This window comes from Marmota flaviventris, chromosome 17 (genome assembly GCF_047511675.1).
Source record: "Marmota flaviventris isolate mMarFla1 chromosome 17, mMarFla1.hap1, whole genome shotgun sequence".
Classification (NCBI taxonomy): Eukaryota; Metazoa; Chordata; class Mammalia; order Rodentia; family Sciuridae; genus Marmota; species Marmota flaviventris.
Window position 1 is genome coordinate 75,194,701 of NC_092514.1, and position 21,551 is coordinate 75,216,251.

Genomic DNA, 21,551 nt, shown 5'->3' on the forward strand with positions numbered 1-21,551 from the left:
GACAGGGAGGCAGGAGCCCAGGCAAGGCCGAGAAGAGAGGCAGCCAGGCGAGACAGGGATAGGGAAGCCAAGTCCTTGGTGTCCAGGGACAGGTCAGACATACTCCTGGCTGCTGCTAGAGCCACACATGCTGGACAGCCCACACTCTGGGGCTGCTCCCTGCCACCCTTGGGACGTCTGATTACCAGCTACCCTCTACCCTTGGGACGGGGGAAAGAGGGGAACTCTCCTGGTGGTGGTGAAGAGGGGGTTAGGCAGGTGTAGGCTAGAAGCTAGGCTGGGCCCCGTGACTCTGCCCTGCAAGCTTCTGGGATAGGCCCTCAAAACTGGGGACCAGGCTGGGGACACAGCTCATTTGGTAGAGTGTTCGCACCATGTGTGCTGGGTTCTGGTGAGATATGGGGACAGGGATCTGGATGGGTTCAGGTGGCCATGGGGCTCCTGGACGGGTTCAGGGTGGCCATGGGGGTGAATGTCTTCTGGCATTCACCCCCCTCCCAGGGCCCCCTGAAGTTCTGTCTAGCAGGCAAGGTGGTGGGCCTGTAAGTCCTGTGCGCTGCTTGACTGGCTGAACGTATTGGATTGAGGCAACCCTGGGAATGGAGGCTGCTGAGCCAGGTTGGGGCTGCAGGGAGGAAGGGAGGCTTGAGCCTGATGTCTACCCCTCCCTTTCCCCACTCTCCTTTCTGTTCCATCCTGCGTGTTCCTCCCAAAGGCACCTCCAGTGGTGCCCACTCATATCCGACCCTGGGCAGCCTCCCAAGGAAAGGGCAGGCCAAGCATGCGTGCAGCCCCCTCCTCTGGCCAGCATGGCCTCTTCTCCCACTCCCTCCTGAGGTGGTACTCAGCCTCCCTCCTTTGCAGGGGGCACTCAGGTCCGTTTCTGATCATCAGGGCGCTGGGGGTGGGAGGCGGCCATAGGCATCCCGCCTGTGTCGTCCTGGCCTTCCCTCTTCCCTCAGAGTTTACCAACCTGCCGCTCTCCCTCCACCCTGCCAGAGCTAGACCCCGAGAAGGCACCGCAGGAGGCCCAGCGTTGGGCACCTCATATGGAAGCTGTGGGAGGGGGCTGGCTGCTCGGTGCCGAACCCAAAGGAGTTGGACTCCAGTGGGGGAGGGGGCGCAGGTTAAGATGCCAGCAGCCTGGCACTTGGAGATCTCAGCACGCTGCGGGGAAGACGCCTCAGAGGGTGCCTGGCATGCAGCAGAGGCATGCTGCATAAAGTCCCTATTGAATGTAGGGATGCAGGCTCAGCTGGTGGCATTCCCTTAGAGCCAAAGGTGGCTGCTGCTGACAGGTCTATGACGGCAGCTAATCCAGCGCACACCCCAAACCTGAGCCCATGTGCCGGAGCGGCCGCTGCCCGAGGAAGGCTGCATCTTCGTATTCCAGTCCCCAGCTGAGACTTCAGTGTCAGCCAGTTCATCCTCCACACAGCTCTGCCCGGCCTCGCCAGCCCCGCCCCCATTATCTACTTTTCCATGCATAGTCAAGTTCCCTGGAAGAAGCCAAATGCTCCCTTAGTCTCCAGGGTGGGGCTTATTTGTCATTTTTCCGAAGTGGAAAATAATGTGTATTTACTGTGAAAAAACATGAGACTGTTATAGGGGGAACAAAAACAAAGCACAAATAAAAGAAAGCACCAATAAGACAATGTTAGAGAGCCGTGTTCTCATCATGCCTGGACAGTTGCCATCAGCACAGGTGGTGGCCTTCGCATGCTGTGGTTGTGTGTCCACTTGTACGTGTGTGCACGCACACTTTCAGCCTGCACTTTCCCTCAGAACATCTTTCCATGGCAGCAAGTGTTCGTGGTTTGCAGCGGTCACTAACTGTAGGCAACTTCCGGGTCTCCTGGTCCATCACCTCCCCACTTCTCTCCACTGCTGAGCTCACCTCCAGTCAGCCACCTGGGTGTTGTGTTTTGTCTTTGGTCTTTTCCTGTGGTCTTGCTGGACGCTCATGTGGCTTGTAGCCTTGGCTAAGGAGGCAGCAGGGTTTGCTGATCTTTGGGAGGCAGGAGGTGCTCTGGGTGCAGATGGAGGAATAGCTAGCAAGGACAGCTCCCAGGCTCACGGCGGTCAGCATTCTGGAGACACGTCATAGTGTCCCCTGGCTCCCTCCCTCCCCGCTCTGTGTTGGACAGGTTTGAGCAGCTGCAGTCTGTAACCAGTCCTGTTTGGATGGTGGCTATGCTACTTGGGATTGACTGAAAGGTGAGGGCGGGGTTCATGCCACACTGGATGTGAGACACTGGATGCTGGAGGAGCTGGGAAAAGTCCAGAGGGACAGATGAGTCCCCCGTGATTACAGACCTCTGTGCAGTAGACGCTGGGGGCGGGGGCGAGCCACAGCAGGGGAAGGGGGCCTGGAATACTTGCTGCAGGAGACAGCATCAAGCCAGCTCTGAAGACGCATGGATGGAGAGGTGGCAGGACAAGGGGCATTCTGAAGTGTGACTGGTGTTAGGGACTGAGGGAGGCAGCATGTGGCTGGAGCGAAGGAATCGTATGCGTGGATGACAGGTGGAGGCTGGTTGACAGGCGGAGGCCAGATGACAGGTCAGAGGCTGGGTGACAGGCAGGGGAGGCAGGAGCCTAGTGGGGATGGAGGGTGGAACCCCTTTCTTTGTCTCTGGATGCCCTTGAGCCCAGGGCAGCACTGATTTGCATTTTTAAAAAGTAGCCTCTTAAGGAGTCAGTGTAGGAGACAGAAGGAAGCAGGGAGGCCCAAGGAGAGCTGGACACAGTTGGTGGTGTTGGGGACCAAGGGGCAGGGGAGACCTGGGGGAGCTTGGCGATGGGTTTGATGTGATGGGGCACGGAAGGTACTCGTGTTAGTGGCTCCCCCTTGTGGCCTGGGTACCCAGCACCTGTGAACGGTGCTGTCTTTCACAGAGCCGCCAGCCCAGGAGGAAAAGGGAGGGCGGGCGGCCGTGAGGAGGGTGAGTTAATTGGGTGTTCACGTCTCATGGCTGGGCAGAGAGGGATCCAGCAGACAGCTGGAGCCACAGTGCAGGCCAGTCTGTCCAGGGGAGTGTCCAGCCACGTGGAAATGTTCTCTCAGCCGTGTTGCCCGCTGTGGTAGCCGGTAGCCACGTGAGTGCTTAGAAAGTGGCCCCTTTATTTTGTTTAGTCTGAACAGATCGGAACAGCCCATGTGCTGGTGTGTTGGAGAACAGGCCTGGCAGCCCCTCGGTGTCCTGGGTGGAAGGCATGACGTGGGCCAAGGCAGCAGAGGCGGGTTTGGGGCGAGAGGCCCTGCAGACCTGGAAAGCAGCTGTGCGTGGGGAAGACCAAGGATAACCCCAGAGGGGGCAGCGGTGCCTGGGGCGAGAGGTGGGGGCATCCATCCCCGGGGCGTTCCCAGCAGGACTGCAGAATAGAGCTTGATATTGCCAGGTCACAGGTGATCTTGGCAAGAGTGGCCCAGGCTGGACCGGGCAGGAGACAGACCCATGGGTGCTGAGCCAGATCGCATTTCTGACGGAGGAGCCACTCAGTTTGGGCCACCGTCTGTCTCCTGCCAGGCTCCCCCGGAGGTGCCTGTGAGGTGTCCCAGTGCCCCAGCCAAGGCAGCCAGACAGGCGTGGTTTGTGCTGCCTGTAAGGGGCGGACTGCGGTGGGGCTCAGGCCACAGAGTTCTCAGGTTCTTCCCTCCTCGGGAGCCTCTGCCCCCAAGGGTGGCACTGTGCTGGTGCTGGGGTGGTGGCTCCAGCCAGGCCACCTGCAGAGCAAGCTCCCAACTGAGCCACTGGGGCCTTTCCTCTCTCGCAGTTCTCAAAGCAGGATGAGCCCTGCCCCAGGCGTCTCAGCTGGGAGGGGACCTGAGGTCAGCAGCTCTGCTGAAGGCAGTCTTTGTTCCCACTGGGTTGCAGCAGCAGCTCTGCCGCTGGGCTGGCCAGGTGCCCCCAGGCCCAGTGCCCAGCAGCCCACGTGGCAGTCGTACTTGCTCAGGCTGGCAGAGTCCGGCTCTCTGCTCCAGGTGAGTTTTCGTGGCCAAGATGCATTGCCCTGGAGAGGAGGGAGATGCTTTAGGATGGGCACGTTCTTGGTCTCTCCTCTCCTCACTGTTAAGTCCCAAACGAAGCCTCACTTCCATCCAAAGGGACCCTTTGTTAGGAACTAGCAAGTAGCCCTGGAAGAACCCACCTCTTCACTCCTGGACTCGGGCTGTGGAGGTAACCCCATAACCCCCCAGACTTTCAAACAACCGAGACAGGGAGCAGTTCTCGGGAGAGGGAAAGAGGGCGATTCCAAGAGGAGCTGGGCCCTCAGGGTTCCTCCAGTGAGGCCTGCTGCCTCCCCTGTGTGGTTAGGAGGCAGAGATTCCCAGGCCAGCCGGGGCTGCCGGTCACACAAGGGACATTAGGTGGTAAAGGGGCTTCTGTCTACTTGTCAACTGGAGGTCACTCAGCCTCCTCCTGCCCAGAGCAGGTTTTGGAGTTTGAGAAATGGGCAGTTAATGTGACAAAGGACTTCTTGGGGGAAGGAAAGGACCAAGAGCAGATGTCACACACTGGGGTTGGAGGAACACCCCGATATGGCACTTTCTCTTTCGTGGCCCCCATGTCTGAATCCCACTGCAGGGACTGGAGGGTGCTAAGCTTCTCACCGGGAGGCTGTCACAGGCGTCAGCAGGCCTCTGTGTTAGGAGGATGTGCAGGAGGCAAAGGCAGGGGGGCAGGTGGGTGAGGAGTGGTGTGGGGACCACGTTCCCGTTGACCAAGGCTGACTAACCGCATTCTTGACCTAGAACCCATGCAGTGTAGGTTAAAATCCTTTACCCAGAAGGTGCACGGAAAACTTTAGGGTGGGGTCCAGGCCCTGGAAAAGCCAGAGACGATTGCCTCGGGTGGTCTGGGAGACAGCCAGACGCCCCGGAGAGCACCTGAGGCAGGCGGATGGAGAGAGGAGAGCAGAGCTGCAGGCGCTCCCACGGAGGCCTGGGAGCTGTACCGGGTGCACGCGAGTAAGACGTCCAGTGACCCCTAAATCTCTGGCCTATGCTCTGTTCCTAGCTCCTCCTCCCTCCCCCACGACTTCACTTCAGTCTAAAACAGACCTACCTGATAGAACCTGATCAAGTGGCCAGAGTGTTCTCTTCTGCACTTTCCAATATGGTGGCCACTAGCCACAGGTGGCTGTCCAGAGCCCGGAATGTGGCTGGTGTGGCTAGGGAGCGGAACCTTGAGTCATTTTGTGTCTGTGTGCTGGGGATGGAACCCAGGGCCTCACACACGCTAAGTAAGTGCTGTACCACTGAGCTGTGTCCCCAGCCCTAACTTTTGTTTTGTCTTAATTTAAATAGCTACACAAGGCTAACGACCACCACGCCGTTTAGCCCAGGTCTGGCTTGTCGCCCGCTCACCATTTTGGTTCATTGTCTGCCCTTTTGCTCTGGGCTGTAGCTGGGTGCTTGTCTGCTCCCCTCTCTTGATTTATGGCTGCAGTGCTCCCTCTCCCTCTCGCACCATGCCCTGCAGATCACGGCATCCAGTCCACCAGGCCTGGGTTTTGCTGCCCACTGGGAGGGCGGCTCGGACTTGCCTTCCGAGGCTCCTTTCAATCCAAGGAGATTATAGGCTTTCTGCCTCTTGGAACAGCTGCTTACCAATGAGGATTAAAGAAAGAAACAGTGTTTACAAAAGGGTTTTTTTGATGGCACTGGGCAGGGTGGAGCTATCAAGGCAAGATCCAGGCAGGCGGCCTCTGAGCGCCAGGAGTCAACATCAGTACGTGGACGTGGGGCCAAGACCAACAGGGACCAGTTTTAAACAAATATAGGGAAACTTGAATCTGTGGATGGTATTGCCTCCTTAAAGGGTCCATCGCGGGTCTGGAAGGGTCAACGCATCAGACCTCCTCCGGGTCCTGTGAGTGGCTCCATGTCTCCCTCCCTCCTCCTTCCTCCTGTAAGGGGGCTCCTGCTTGTTGGGGAGGTGAATAGGGTGCATAGAGTGGGAGGCTGGGAGATGAGGTGGACAAACGGGAGCGGAGGTACCATGGAACTGGCTCTGATCCACTGGCTCCCGGACAGTGAAGAGCTTGAGGTCTCCAGTGGCTCTGACTGCAGCTCAGCCTGGAGACAGGGCTGTGTGGGTCCCCACTCAGGAGGCCCCCCCATCAGTCCAGACGCCATGGGGCCACCACCCTGGACTTGCCTTCTCTGCGTAGCCTCTCGGGGGGCCCAGCAGGGAGCCTTCCTTTGCTGGGAATCTCTAACAGTGATCCCGGAGCCAAGTGTGGCTTGATGTTGGGCAATAATGTTTTTGCCCTAAAGTGACTAAGATGATGGTAATGTCGTGACTCTGACTTTGCTATGGGATTCGGTGAAATGGTTGAGATCTTGTGGAAGAGGGAAAGGTTTCAATCTGGGTGTGCGTTGACTCTAAAGAGGAGGTCAGCAAAGACAGCCCTACACCAGCCTCCCTGCCCTCAGCCATCAGCCCCGGCCTCTGCCTGCCTTCAGGGCTGTCACCTGCCCCATGCCATCAATGCCATGATCCCTAACCCAGCCATATCCTGGGCCCCATCTCTTCTGGCCCAGGTGTAGAAAACACCCTTTTGAGGCTAGAAGGAGACGTACCAACAGTCACAGGGGTGCTTCCCTGGGGGCTTGGCACTGGTACCCAGCTGGGGGCAATTTTGCCCCCCAGGAGACAGACATAGGGCAATGGCTGGAATTTCTGATTGTCACAGCCACCAAGAGGACTGACAGCCTGGAGTGAGTAGCCTGGGGCACTGCCAACGTCCCAGGAGGCACAGAGGACTCCTAGCGACAGGGAACTGTCCAGCTCACAGTGCCCAGGCTGAGGGTGAACCAAGGGGGCCATGCACCTCCGGTTGTTACCCTAGAACTTTTCCGAAATGCAGACATTATTTTGGATTCAGAAAATAAAAGAGTTTAAAGAAAGGAAAACTTCCTTTTAACTGATGCAAGCTTACCACTTAAGAAGGAAAAAAAAAAAAAAAAGAGTAATGACTTGAGGGACCAGGGAAAAACAGGAAACACAGAAATAGAGAAATAAACAGATTTAGAGAACTCAATTTGACCAATGTTTGTGGAGTACCAGTGAAGTCCAGGGCGCTGCAGGGTGCTTGGCTGGTTGAGGGGACAAGGGGACATCCCAGGCCAGGAGGGGGACACCTTGGCCTGCTGGGCAGGATCTCACGGGCCAGGTAAAGCTCTCTGCAGTCCAAGACAAGGTGAAGGACAAATTAGGAAGGATGAAGGCTTTCCCAGGAGGGGTCTGAGGAGGCTTCAGGAGGAACATGAGGCGCTCAGGTGGGGGCTGGCGGGGCAGAGGACTTGGGGTCACCGAGGTGGGCTGTCTGAGTTGCAGTGCAGACAGCTCGAGCGGACTTCCCTAGGTCTGTTTGCTCACCTACAACTGTGGGTGATAACGAGCGAGCACTGTCTCCTTGGAGGATGCTGTGGGTGCACATGAGGTCTGGGTGGGGTCGAGATGATCAACGAGGAAGCATCAACTAAATCATGCATGGACTCTCAGCGCAGCGCTGGTGAGCAGGAGAGAGGAAGACAAGGGCGCTTCTGGTCAAGGAAGAAGAGCGCCCACGGTGGACAGTGGCGGGAGGTGAGGGAACTCAGACCGGCCGCTCCTCGAGGCGTAGGGAAAATGCTGAGCCCTCAAGGCCCTGCCTGGGTTTCCTGCAGCAGAAGCTGAGCTGGAACGGAGTCCCTAGGTGTGCATGTGGGCGTGTAAGACCACAGGATGAGGTGTCTGCAGTGACAGCTGACCAGTTGGGGCGATGAGGGAGACGTGCATACTCTGTGGGAGAGCCCAGAGAGACAGTGAGGAGCAGGAGGGGTATGAGAATTCCAGTGCATGTTTAGAGGTTCACATACACACTTTCTTTGGCAAGCAGGGGCAGGTCCAAGCAGCCTGCTGGTCACTGGGGTCTCTGGGCCCTGAGGCTCCCTGGCTGGTTGGTAGGGACTTGGAGGCGGGAGAGCAGCCCGGTTGCTGCAATGGGGCAGCGGGAGGCTAGGGGGAGGCTGGTGTCCTCTCATCTCGCTCCTCTCTGCGGTGACACAGGGGAGCCGGGCTCTGGGTCTTTCTGTGCCGGAGCTGCAGCTGCAGTGACCGGCGGCGTCCTCACAGACATGGCCTGGGCGCCAGCGGGGACAGCTGTTGGAGCACTCTCTTCAGAGCTCCTCAGTGAGCCCACTCTTGGGGCCAAGGAGCCTCGCCCTGGGGCAGGGGTGTTGCCCTTCCCAGGCGACAAAGCCGAGCCAAGGGATGTTGGAAAGAAGGTCACAGCTTCCCAAGAGGAGTCAAAGGCAGCTTTCATCTGGTCTGTAATTACCGACAAAGAGAAATTGTCTCAGATTTTAATTTCCCTTAAACACAAGAGAGAAAAGGAAGGTTGGGCGGGGGGATCTCGGTCCCGCTGGGCTTGCTTCTTCCTGGGCAGCGGAGAGGGTTGAATTAGGTGCCCTCATGGTCCTGGGAGGCGTCAGACCTCATGTTCCGGTGAACAGAAGAGGGTTAGAATGGACCACAGTCGGGTGCCACCGCGGGAGGTTTCCCGCCCACCAGGAACAGCCAAGCGGGGTGACTCCTGATTCCAGGCGCGTGGACCCCAGCTCCCCGAGAGGGTGAGGGGTGACGCTGCTGACAGCCAAAGCAGAGAGGCTCTGCCCCTGTGGGCTCACTGGGACCCCCAACAGTCACCTCTTCCCAGAGGACTCTCTCAGTACTGGAGGGGAAGGGTCTTGCCCCAAGCCTTTGCCAAAAGCACCATGGCCTTGGATGAGCTGTGACTCCATGTCCCCTGAACTGAATGCTGGAGGACACCCACTGAGCACTCCCGTTGGTCAGGAGGAAGCCTGCAGCCCTCTGCCTACCACATGCCCACCCAAGAGGACCAGGGTGGCTATTGTTGCATGGTGATCAGCCAAACCTGTTGGGATTCCGTCCACTGGCCCAACAGGTGGTAAATTACAACCATCTTCGTGGGCCAGTGGCTGAAGGACTCTGGTTCCTGAGGCTGGGCTGGTATGGACACCACGGTGCACGGTGGTGTTTCAACCCCAGCCCGCTGGGCTGAGGCTCCAGTGGCAGAGCGCCCGTGTGCCTGTGAGTGTGCCCGTGTGTGGGTGTGAGCACATGCGAGTGTGCGTGAGTTAGTATAAGCACATGAGTGTGTGTGTGCACCTGCCCAGAGGAGCACCATGTTCCTGGTGACGTGGGGCTGGGGAGCCTCAGGTTTCTGGGCTCTCCTTTTGTGGAGCGCCTTCCTAACCTGGTGCTGTCCCCATGTGTCTCTTCCCACCAGGGTCAGCAGGAAGATGGGCTCCCAGGGACAGGGACTTGTGCTGGGATGCTGCCTGCTTCTGGCCTTCACCTGTGGCCTGGTCCTGAGCCACGTGCCACGTGACCAGCGGGAGCAGCAGGAGCAGGAGGAGGCCCAGGAGCTGCTGCCCCCGCTGGACCATGACAAGAGGTGAGGGACTGTGGCCCAGAAGCCATTGCAGGAGTTCCAGCTCTGGCTGAGCGAGCCCGGCCTCCCTGGGACATAGGAAGGGTGAACGCTGAGGCAGAGGAGTGGCTCCTGGGGAGGCCGGACCTGGAAGACAGACAGGCCGTTTGTCTCCAGTGGCTCGGGCTCTGTCTGGAGGCGAGGTCGCAGTCCAGCTCTGAAGGGTTTGGAGTTTTGGAGCCACATCCTTAGATTAAGAGCAAGCCAGGCCCGGCCTGGCCCCTAAGTGGGTCGTGGCCTTCTTGCTTGGCCCTGAGGATGTGTGCTGGAGTCCAGGTACTGCTTGGAGGCAGGAGGCCCCAGCAGAGAGCGAGGGACCAAGAGCAGGTCCTGTGACCCTGACGTCTTGTCCAGTTGCAAGATGGCAGCCGGCGGGCGAGCACCCGCAGGTCAGGCACTGGCTTTCTGCAGGCCGTGAGCGCTTTTCTCTCATGTCTGTGACCCTCAGCCACACACAGACTCCAGATCACTGCGGAGGGTTTTAAAGAACTCACCAATGCTCAGGACTGCTCCTAGACTGCCTCCCATCGAGCACGAGGTCCTAGAGGCCTGGGCATGGCGCCATGCTGGGGCTGGGCTTCTTTGTTACCCTGAGTACCAGGCTGTCTTTACCGGGCAGGATTTGGGGACAAGGAGCCTAGTTCCTTTCTTCTTCCTTTGCTATTTTTTTCATTCCACAAATCCTTATTGCCTGCTGCCGTCATGCCGCCCTCAGGTCTGTGGAAGCCGTGAACCCTGGCCTCCAGGGACTCTAAGGGTGTGGGGAGACAGAGGCCCAGGGTAACAGTGCCACAGGCAGGCAGTGGAGCAGCGGTGGGTCTACAGCGCTGGGGAGAGGGCAGAAGGGAAGGGTGAGACTCAGGAAGCCCAAGCAGAGGTGGAATGCGGTCTCAAAGGACACGGAGCCTCCCAGGTGCGGGAGGGAGGAGCTGCCCGGCAGCCTGCAGGGTGTGTACCAACGTGTGACTGGCAGGGGAGACAGGCAGGTGGGGGGCGCTGGGGCCCCGGGAGAGGATGGGAAAGGGGCGAACCCGGGTCGCTGAGTCTGTGGGGAAGGGTCTCACCTGAACTTCATCCTATAGGGAGTAGGGCTCGCGGGGAGGTCTGCATAGGACTGGGTTCCAGAAGGCATGCTGGAGGAGGTATCAGGACGATGGCTGGCTGCTGGAGGGACAGTTCCAGGAGAACTGTCCACGTGGTGCTGGTGCAGGAGACCCCAGCCCCAGCCCTGGGCACTGGGGCGGGGGCTGAGTGTGATGGTGCAGCCAGGGGCCACCTGCGGGGCTGATGGTGCTGGAAACAGAATTTGGGAATAAAGAGTTCCAGGGCAGAGGGACACAGACAGGGGCTTCAGACTTGGCCAGCTCTGGATGGAATCTTCGGGCCTTTCTGGATTCTGGGTGGGTTCTGAACTGAGGGCCTGTGGACCCACTTCTAATATTATCTGGGGTTCAAGGTGGGAGCAGAGTTAGACAGAAGCTGGCTGCTCAGAGGCACCCCCCAGAGAGGGCTCAGCCTGGGCCAACGGAGCTGGAGCCGGAGCCAGAGCCCAGTGCAGTGCCAGAGGTGCCACAAGGTGGCAGCATGGAGCCACCACCACCCACCAGCGGCCCAGCAGGTCCTTACGGAGGTCAGGAGGGAAACCGCACCTCGGCTGCTGCTGCCCAGGGTCATCCTGAGCATCAATTGAACCCTCTTGCTTACAAACGCAAGCAGATTATCTTCTTCGATCATAGATATGTGACAAGGACTCCTAGAGTGGGCCTGCGTCACTGGAGGACCGAGTCCTGCAGGCGTGGCGTTCTCTGGTCACCCCTGTCCGTGTGTCGCCCTGCTGCTCTCATGACCTCTGCCAGCAAGGGTGGGGCTCCCTGTGGAGTTCAGTCCGGGATCCCAGAATCCACCCTGTGCCGCTGGGACCCCGAGACTTGAACATCCAAGTGAGGGAGGGGCAGGGCAAGTCCAGGCCCCCAGACCCCTGACAGCAGGAGAGAGGCCAGGGCCCAGCCCTGAGTTCATGCCTTTCACCCTGATGCTTTGTTCCCACAGGAATGAAGAGAAACATGAAAAATATAGCCCCAGCCAGGGCGGGGAGCCCCCAGCCTCTAGGTGCTTCCGCTGCTGCGACCCTGGGACCCCTGTGTACCAGGCAATCCCCGCGCCCCAGATCAACATCACCATCCTGAAAGGTCAGGGCTGCAGAGACAGGGCATCTCCTGGGGGCTGCCGTGGGCAGAGAGGGAGGAAGACTGTGGGGTCATTAGTCGGGGCTGGGCGGGAGCAGAAGGGCCCCTGGGACAGAAGCGGAGGAGGGTTGTCATCGGCAGGGACAGGAAGACATCCTAGTTTTGAGGGTCTGGCTTGTTTCCAAGAGGAGCTGGCAGGACCAAGACCAGGAGAGGGAGCCTCAGGCTGCTGGGGCCCCGGCACCTGCCCGGACCGCAGGCTTCCAGACTCTGTTTGAGGCTTGGTGTCCCCAGCCTGCTTTCTGAAATTCTGTCCACCCTCCTCCCCCATGACCTTGCACCGCGGCTGGGAACACTTGCAACTGGGTTCTGAGCTGAGCCCTGACATCTGCAGTTCATTTGCTCAGAGCGAGCCTGGGCCTGGCCCCGGAGCCTGTTGCTGGTGGACAAACCCATATGTTCCTTTATCCGTGCCAGGGCTTTCCAGAAGGAAAAAAATATTGCTTCTGGATTAAAATAGAGCAACCCTTGAAATGGTGCCTGTTGGTCTAACTGATCTGAGAATCGAAGCCCCCCCCCCAGAGCAGAGGATCGGGCCTCACCGGGTGGGGCAGGAGCGAAGCCCTCGGGTCAGGGTGTGAGGTCCAATCAGGAAGGAGCCCCAAGCTGAGGTGCAGGCCCACAGTGGAGTGGCTTCCTCGATACCCCGTGTCTTCCTGTCCTTTCAGGTGAGAAGGGTGACCGAGGTGATCGTGGCCTACAGGGGAAATATGGCAAAACAGGCTCCGTGGGCGCCAGGGGCCACATGGGACCCAAAGGGCAGAAGGGCTCCGTGGGCGCCCCCGGGGACCGGTGCAAGAACCACTACGCGGCCTTCTCGGTGGGCCGGAAGAAGCCCCTGCACAGCAGCGACTACTACCAGACGGTGGTCTTCGACACGGAGTTTGTGAACCTCTACGGCCACTTCAACATGTTCACGGGCAGGTTCTACTGCTACGTGCCCGGCATCTACTTCTTCAGCCTCAACGTGCACACCTGGAACCAGAAGGAGACCTACCTGCACATCATGCGGAACGCGGAGGAGGTGGTGATCCTGTACGCCCAGGTGAGCGACCGCAGCATCATGCAGAGCCAGAGCCTGATGCTGCAGCTGCAGGAGCAGGACGAGGTGTGGGTGCGCCTCTTCAAGGGCGAGCGCGAGAACGCCATCTTCAGCGACGAGTTCGACACCTACATCACCTTCAGCGGCTATCTGGTCAAGCACGCCTCGGAGCCCTAGTGGCCACCCCGGGGAGACCTCCAGCCTCCTTCCCTCCCGCCCTGCTCCGCGCCCTGCGGGCCCCGGGTCTGACCCCATGGCCTCTCACCCCAGTCCCTGCTTCCTTGGCTTCTGCTCCCCGGGTTTGGCCCTCAACAAGGCGCCCTTGACGGGTGGGAAGCCAGCACCCCGTGGCCGCCTCTGTCGGAGGAGGTCTGCCGCGGATGAGATCACAGGGTGGGGCGCCTGCTGGAACTGGGGGCCTCCAGTTCCCCTCTGCACTCAGCCTCAAGTGACCCGAGGTGCACTGTCCAAGACCACAGCACCCTGCTCCCGTTCCGGGAAGTGACTGAGCAAATGCTTGAGTCGCCAGAGGAGCGCAGCAGGCCCTGGAGGGGAAGGCCAGCTCTGCCACGGCAGCCTTTCCAGCAGGCTGGCTCCCCCTGAGACCCAGGGAGCAGAGCTAACGGAGGAGCAAGGGTGGGGAGCCTGGACGAGGCCGGGGGTCGGGAGGCCACACCTGGCTTCATTCCACTAGGTCACCAATGAACCTTCCTGGGGGACAGCGGGACTGACCTCCATGTCTTGCTAACATTGCTGTAGCCTTGCCCGAGGGCTCAGCGGGACCTCCTGAGCCACAGCGGTGAGGACCAGGGCAGCTCACGTCAGCTCCCCAGAGGGGCAGCCACGCCCTCTTCTGTTGGCTCTGGGCTGGTAGAAGCTGACGGCTTGCTGCAGGCCATGGGCTCCTGACAGTGGCTGGGGACCTCAGGGACCCCTAGACCTGCAGATGTGGCTGTGAAGCCCAGGTATATCCAGGCACCACTCCCCTCCCCCAGGCCACTCTGCGCCCTGCTGGGTCTCCCTGCCCCTGCGCCGACACTGCTTCCTGTCCCTGCTCCCAGATGGGTCAGCTGTGGGAAGTACCAGGCCTGTGGTTTGTCCCCATCAAACCATCTTGTACCACCTCAGAGTCCTGTCTCCTCCCGGGTCCAGGATCCTCTCCAGCATCCACTATGAGGCCAGGCTGATGGTCCATCTAGACGTGTCCATACCCAGGCCTCTTTGACCTGCAGCCTAAGGCCACGTGGGAGGGGCGTCCTCTGAGCCCCAGAGCAGGGGAGAGCAGGAAGGGGCTGGAGGGCTGCCCCCACCTGCTTCCGGAGCTCCATTGGGTCAGTCTTGAGACCAGGGTAGAAGAGAACCCCTGGACCAACCATGGGGCTCAGACTCACACCCTGGAAGGTGGGAGGTCCCCTGAGGCAGGAGCCCCTGCAGCTCTCTGGGACCACCTGGTGTAGGGCAGCTGCCTCCATGGGTGCTCTGGAAGTCCTTGACGTTGGCCCTGCGTCCTGGCTGCAGGGTTGCATTCTCTGATCTTGGGGAACCCGTCAGTCCTCCCTGCTCACGTCCCATTGACCCCCAGCCCCGGCACTCTCTCTGCCTGCTTTAGCCCTGACTTGCTGACCAGGCCTTCCTCCCACCACGGGTGCTTCTTGGTTGTGAACCATCCTTCTTTCCCCTGGAGCCTGACTGCTGGTGTCCAGGGTCTGCAAGTGCCGGCTTTGGAAGGACTTGTGCTAGTCAGAGTCCACAAGGCGCATTGCTTTGGGCGTGGCGGGGCGAGGGCCGCCTGGCCTTACCCCACAGCTCTCAGACCATCAACCATTAAACTTGGAACCATGTTTTTCAGCACCCTGCCTCCTGCGTTTGCTCGATGCACCAAATCCTCCTCCTGTTTTCCCCACCCCAGGTCCACCTCTGGCCTGTTGCAGGACTGGGGTCCTTGGCTTTGCACCCGGAGCCTGCCACACTCCAGATGGCCTTGTTCTTTGCAGGGAGATGTGGTCCCCACAGGTGGGCCCCAGAGCAATTCCCAGAGTGTGGGAAGCTCTGGGGACTTGTGTGAGGTGGCCAGAGGCATGGGCTGCTCTTCCTGACTGGGGCAGTGTCCAGAAAAAGCAGAAGACAGGGAGGTGTCCCCTGACCATGGCTACAACCTGGACAACCGTACATCTGTCCTGGGGCTGCGGAAACACAAGAGCACAAACTGGGTGGCTGGAGAGAACGGAAATGTGATCCCTCAGTTCCTGAGGCCGGCTAGAAGTCCAAGATCAAGGGGCTGCAGGTCTGCCTCCTTCAAGGGCTCTAGGGGAGGCTCCCTCCTGCCTCTTCGGCTTCTGGTGGCCCCAGGCATCCCTTGGCTGGCAGCATCGGCCCCCTTTCCTGAGTCTCCGCTCTCCTCCCCTCCACCCTGTGAGACACATCACTGTTGGACTCAGGGCCCACCCTAAATCCCGGATGATCTTCCCTTGACATCTTTAAGTTAATTATATCTACAAAACCTGTTTCCCATGAGGGCACCTTCTAGGTGCCGGAGATTGGGACTTGCGTGTACCTCTATTAGGGATGCAGTGCTACGCTCTGCAGCAGGCTGAGGGCTCGACACGCCCCTCAACAGCCCCCAGTAGCCCTGTGGTACCCGAGCAGTGGAGGACAGAGGCTTCTCCTTCTTCTTTTCATCGCTGGCCAAATGGGTGAGCGGCCAGGCCCTTCCCCAACTGCCAGTGGCCAGTGCCGAGGCTGGAGCCAGCCGGCTGGCAAAAGGCTGGCCTCCCGCCTGTGCTCAGTCCTGGGTGAGGCCACGTGGTCATGCCCAGCCTTGGGCTGTGGCCAGAAGGGAACAGGCAGACACTGCAATCCTGCTCTCTGTGGGACAAAGGGCAGGCCCCACCTCTACAGAGCTGGGGCAACTTGGCAGAGACGTCCTTTCTGTGAAGCTGGGAGTGGGGGCTGAGTGCCTGGAAGGGATGAGTCAGCTCCGTCCAGGGGCCACTGACCACCTTCACCCTTGCCAGGGACAGTCACGGGCCCATGCACATGTGTTCCACGCTGGCTTGGTTTCCATGGGAAAGGAGGTGGCATCTGCCCCGAGCCCACCTTAGGCCTCTTCTGGCCCCTCCTACTTCACCCCACCCCAGTCCTTTACTTATATGGTGCTTCCATTGGTCCTCCCGCTCTCTGAACATTTATTTAATTTGTTTCTGCTTTGGGGCACCCTGTGTGCTAGGCATTGGGGACATAAGGGCAAATAAGGTATGGTCCTTGCCTTCCGGAGGACTTGCCCAGAGTTGTGACTATAGTGGGACACAGAGGCCAACCTTCTCAGAATTGCACACTCAGTTCCAATACCCTCCCTAGGCAATTTACTTTGACCGGGTCCTGTCCCCATTTCCTGTCACCAGCCAGTGAGAAACTGGCTAACCGTTTCTGCAGAAGACCTGATAACCCAGGCGCAATACAAATATTAGTGTTTTAGCGAAAGGACTGAGACTGAGGAGGGGGCAGAAGAAAGAGCTGCTGACAGGAGGACTTCCCTGAGTCTTGGCAGCCAGGGCTGGGCCGAGGGGGTGATTTTCTGTGGGTTCACCTCGACGATACGCTGAATGATGGGAGGCTGGATAAAGTGAGCCATTTTCCCCCCAGATCGTGGTGGAGGGAGATGACCCAGGACGTTACAGAAAATCATACATAAAGCCAGAAGTCTCTACGTGCACAGAACAGAGCTGGGGCTCTGCCTCACCCCAGGTACAACAGTCACGTCACAATGAACCAAGGCCTACACGTGAGAGCTGGATCCTGAGTGCTGACGTCCTTAGACGTGAACCTAGGCTCCAATCACTCTTCATGACCTCGGGTTAGGCAGCCGTTTCTCAGACATGACTCCAAAAGCACAGAGAAAAGAAGAAAAAAGATGAACCGCGTGTCATCCAAATGGAGAACGCGGCTGTTTCAAAGGGTTCCATCCAGAAAGCGAGGACAGGCCGCGGACGGCAGCAAGTGCTTTCAAGTCACATCTGATCAGAGACTTACATGTAGATACACAAGGAACTCTTGCCGCTCAGTAATGGAGGGACATGATCCAGTTAGAAATGGGCAAAGATCCGAGGGAACGTTTCTCCAGGGAAGTTTGCAGGAAGCCAACAGGCAGTGAGCATGAGCAGCCCTTGGGGACACCGAGGAGCCACAGTGTGAGCCGTGAGTCCACCACCAAGAGGGTGGCTGCCGCCAAGAAGCAGATGTTAACAAGTGCTGACGAGGCTGGGGAGATGGGAACCCTGGTCCACTGCTGCCACAAGGGAAAGGAGTCGGAAAGTGCCTCACAGTTCAACGTGGGTTCCAGCCGACCCAGCAATTCCGCTTCTAGCTACATACTCCTAAAAAGTAAAACACATGTCCGCGTAAAAACCTGTAGATGGATGTTCCAAGTAGAGTTGCTTGTAATAAGAAAAAAGTGGATCTGACCCAGTGTTCGCCAGCCCGGGAATGGATAAACCAGATGCGCTACATCTACGAAAAGAATATTACTCAGCAATAAAGAGGAGTGACGTGCCTATCCTGCTGGAACACGGACGCACCTCAGAAACATTATCTGGAGGGAAAGAAGCCAGACACAGAAGGCCACCTCCTGTGTGATCCCACTTACCCAGCACACTCAGCGGAGGCAAATCCGTAGACACAGGAGGCGGATTACGAGGCCCCTGGAGCTGGGGGTGGGGAGAAGGGGAGGAGTGGGGAGTGAGCTAGTGATTTGTGGTTTCTTTTTGGAATGATGAAGTGTGCTGAAATTGATCATCATAGTGGTCGCACAACTCGGTGATCATACTAAAAACCCTCGGATCGTTGTGCCGTATGTGAAAATGGTTATAAACACGAAACAAAACAACAAAACCCCACGTAAAAAGAGGAACAAAACATCAGGTCACCCCACCCTTGCCGACTGAGTCTGGGACGTCCTGGAGTTCCCGGGTTAGACCCTGCAGTGTCAGTCCCATGACTCAGGCCTTGGCTCCGGACGGGCTGGAGGGCAGGGACCCGTGAGGTAGAAAGGGAGAGTCAGGGCCAGTTCTTCCAAGAACATGGTTGAACAATCATTTTGAGTCAACTGATGGGTGAGATCACTCAAGTGCAAGAGGCTGACCGCGGTGCCAGGGGGAACATTCCAGAAGGAAGGAGTAACGAGGACCACGCCTTTCTCTCCAAAATCCTTACACAGCTGGGAGAGACACGGTGACCTCGAGTGCCCCTGCCTCCCCAGGCCTCAGAATCCAGCCCTCCTGGGGCAGGAGGGAGCCCAGCCCATACGCACAAGAGTTTCCATTTTAGAGACTGCTACAAACAGCGTTAGAAGTCCATATGCTCTGGGTGATTAGGAAGGCTTCCTGCCTCCACAAAGTGTCCCTCCAACTGGTCAGTCGAGATGCCGCTAGGTCAGCTGTGCACGCGGCTCGAGATCTGCTGACTAAAGACACCCAGCAAGAGCGTGCCAGCGCTCCACGAGGGATAGAGCTCACAGGAGAGGAGCCCCCACCCACTCAAATGGCCACGCTCCTGACGTCCAGAGAGATCAGAGAACACAAGCCTCATAATTGTAGCAGAGGACTTTAACAACGATAAAGAACCGAGTGGAGAACGCTAGGAGTGAAAAATCAACAAATAAAACTAAGAACTCGATGGGTAAAGGTGGCCGCTGATCTTACAGAGCTGCAGAGAAAAATCAGTGAATTAGAAGAGGATCCAAAGAAAATACCGGGAAAGATGTGTGGAGGAAGAAAAGGCTGGAGAACACAGAACAGGGGACACATCTCAGCCCAAGTAATGCAGGGAAACCAGGCTGGTGTGTGGGGGCTGACACCAAGGCCAGAGGCACCGGCAGGCCAAGGAAGAGGCCGGCGGACTCAGGACTGCACCCAGGACTGCACCGAGTGCAGGGGACGGGAACTCACAGAGAGGAGCACCTCTGGAGCAGCAGTGAGACAGGTGGACCCTGTACCCCGAAGCTGGAGGAAAGCGTTTATTCGGTAAGCTAGACCAAGGGGGACTGCGGCCAGCCGGAAGGCACCTGGCCTTTCTCAAAAACCAGCCAGCCCAATGTCAGCCAGAGACAGTGGGGGCACCCATGGCTGGCACCCATGGCTGGCACATCACACTTGGCTGACCGTCTTAACCGTTTAGTTCCCTTGTGGGGTTTGGGACGTGTGCCACAGTCACCTGGCTGGCAAAGTGGCGGCCATAACCAAGGTGACTGGGGTCAGGTCAAGCTGGATGTTCACAAATGTCAATCACAAAGTCCAAAACTTGTGTGAGTGGAGAAAACCGAGAGAAAAGGCAACAGAAACAACATTTGAAGATAAAACAGCCGACAAGTTCCTCACATGGAACAAACTCACCAAGGGACAGGTTCCGGAAGCCCAGAGAACCCCAAGCAGGATGAATAAAGCAAGTTCACACCCAGCGTGGCCTGGGTGTGACCCAGGTGTGACCGTCAAGATCACAGGCAAAAACAGGCTCTCGTTCTTAAAAACAAAACGGGGGGACTCTTTCTTTTCAAGGGATCTATGACAAGTATATGACCATGGACCCCTCGACAGGAGGGAAAGAGCCAAGAGAGGGAGGAATGGCAAATTGAAAGGCTGAAAAATAAGAGCCACCGTCTACAGTTCTGTTCCCAACTGAAACATAAAGACATTTGCAAACCAGCAAAAAGCGGAGGAATTTTTCACCAAGAGAAATTGGTCCCAGAGGGAAGGTCAGAGACGCAGGAACGAATGAGAAGCCACAAAAGCAGTCGACTTGTCGACGTGGGGTCTTCTCAGTGAGCCTTGCCCGTAAAGAAATAATAGTCTTGGAAAGCAGTTTGGAAGTTCCTCGGTTAAATATCGAGTCACCACGACTCAGGAACCCCGCTCCCGGGGACATACCCGAGAGAAACACAAACATGCCCCCAAGAACCTGTACAGAAGCGTCCCCAGCCGCGGCCTCCGTAAGAGTGAAGAGCTGGAAACGCCTCACGTGTCCCTCAGTGGACACTGTGAATCAGGCAGAAGTGCCTGTACAAGGGTCATGACTCATTCAGTCGTGCTACTGCTCAGATGAGCCACAAGGCACGAAGCTGGTGAAGGAGTCCCGTCACAGGACACCAGGTATGGTATGATTTCTCACATGCAGAATGTCCAAACAGGCAGACCCACAGGAAGTCGATGGGAGGTTGCACTGGGGGGGGGGGGGGGTTGGAGGGGACAGACGAGGAGTGGCTACTAGTAGGTTCTTTTCTGGTTGTGCTCATAGTCACACAACTCTGTGGCTATACACGCCCACTGAACTGTGCACTTCACCTGGATAAAATATATTTTATGCAGATTGTATCTCAATAATTGCATAAAAATAATGACTCTGGGGGTTAGAATAGACACAGTAGAGGATTCTGGCAAGTCGGCCTGGTGAGAAGCACTTGGGCTCTGCCCCTGCACTTTGTCACTGCCCTGGCAGAGTCTGTCTGAGGCCACCATGTGGAGGGCTCCAGGGGAGGCTTGGGCGGAAGTTGTGGTTAACTGGGGTCCATTTCAGCTCTGAGCGCAGCAGCGGCTACCCACCCCTACTCCCATCTCCATGACAGGCCGCGGTGCACAAGCTGCTGGAACAGACTGCGTGTGGCCAGGGTGGGCAGAGGACCTTGCCCTCCCAATATCAGCCATCTGAGCTCCGACCGCTCCTCCCTGTGCCTCGTGCGCTGTCTCAAGCCCTCTCCTTGCCGAAGGACTTCCAGGGAACTCAGAGGGCCTTTACCCCTTCCTCCATTTTCCCTCTTGAGATCAGACATCAAAGACCAGGCCACTCAAAAGCAGCTGCATACACAGGGAAAATGGCAAAGTGGTCACACATGCCCAAGGAAGGCGCAGGCTCAGAAGACGTCCGAGAAGTCCCCGAGTTTACACCTCAGTCTGCCCAGCACAGAGCCGATACTTACTTAGCACTTTATTAAAACAACAAACCCAGACAACCTTGGAGAAGGGGAAGAATCAGATTCCCAGGGTCACCACACTATTGGACTCATGTGTCCCATTTTAAATGAAAATCACAAGGCGTAGGGAGAAACAGAGAAAGTATGGCACGTCAAAGGGGGAAAGAAATCAACTGACGCTGTTTTTGAAAATAAAAACAAAAATGAAAAACACCTGATTGTGGTTCTACTAGATACAGACTTTAAAACAACTGTGTTGACAGGCACAGTGACCCTCACCTGTAATCCCAGAGCTTGGGAGGCTGAGGCAGGAGGATCGTGAGTTCATAGCCAGCCTCAGCAAGGGCGAGGTGCTAAGCACCTCAGTGAGACCCTGTCTCTAAATAAAATACAAAATAGGGCTGGGGAGGAGGCTCAGTTGGTAGAGTGCTTGCCCTGCATGTACAAGGCCCTGGGTGAGATATATATTTTTATATATATATAATTTTAAAAAGGTAAATAGGAAATAAGGTACTAATATATTTTTAAAAAAATCACTAGCTTAAAACTTAGCAAGATTATAACTTTGGTAACTGCACACCTTACTTCTCACATAATCTAAGACACCAATGCACCTGAAAGAATTATAAGTCCATGTTTTGGGGCACACACTGTATAAGCATGCAGTTTTGTGACATCAACAACTGAAAGGGGTAGGGACAGAGACATGAAAAGGCTGAGTTTTTATATGATATTCAAGTTAAACTGTTATAAAGTCAAATTAGAGTGTTGTAACTTTGGTATTTTATATGTGATCCCC

At 57.3% G+C, this 21,551-nt stretch overlaps 1 protein-coding gene across 8 annotated transcripts in view; it reads left to right on the forward strand.

Annotated features, from left to right (window-relative positions):
- The window catches only part of C1qtnf1 (C1q and TNF related 1), a 25,504-nt gene extending 10,858 nt beyond the window's left edge, over positions 1–14,646 (forward strand). For all 8 annotated transcript variants that reach the window (XM_071603799.1, XM_027955497.3, XM_071603802.1 and 5 more), the window contains 3 exons: positions 9,304–9,471; positions 11,557–11,696; positions 12,422–14,646. In XM_071603799.1, coding sequence (XP_071459900.1) covers positions 9,304–9,471; positions 11,557–11,696; positions 12,422–12,972 — 859 coding nt within the window. In that variant the 3' untranslated portion in view covers positions 12,973–14,646. The remainder of the gene's footprint in view (positions 1–9,303; positions 9,472–11,556; positions 11,697–12,421) is intronic.
- Positions 14,647–21,551: the final 6,905 nt, after the last annotated feature.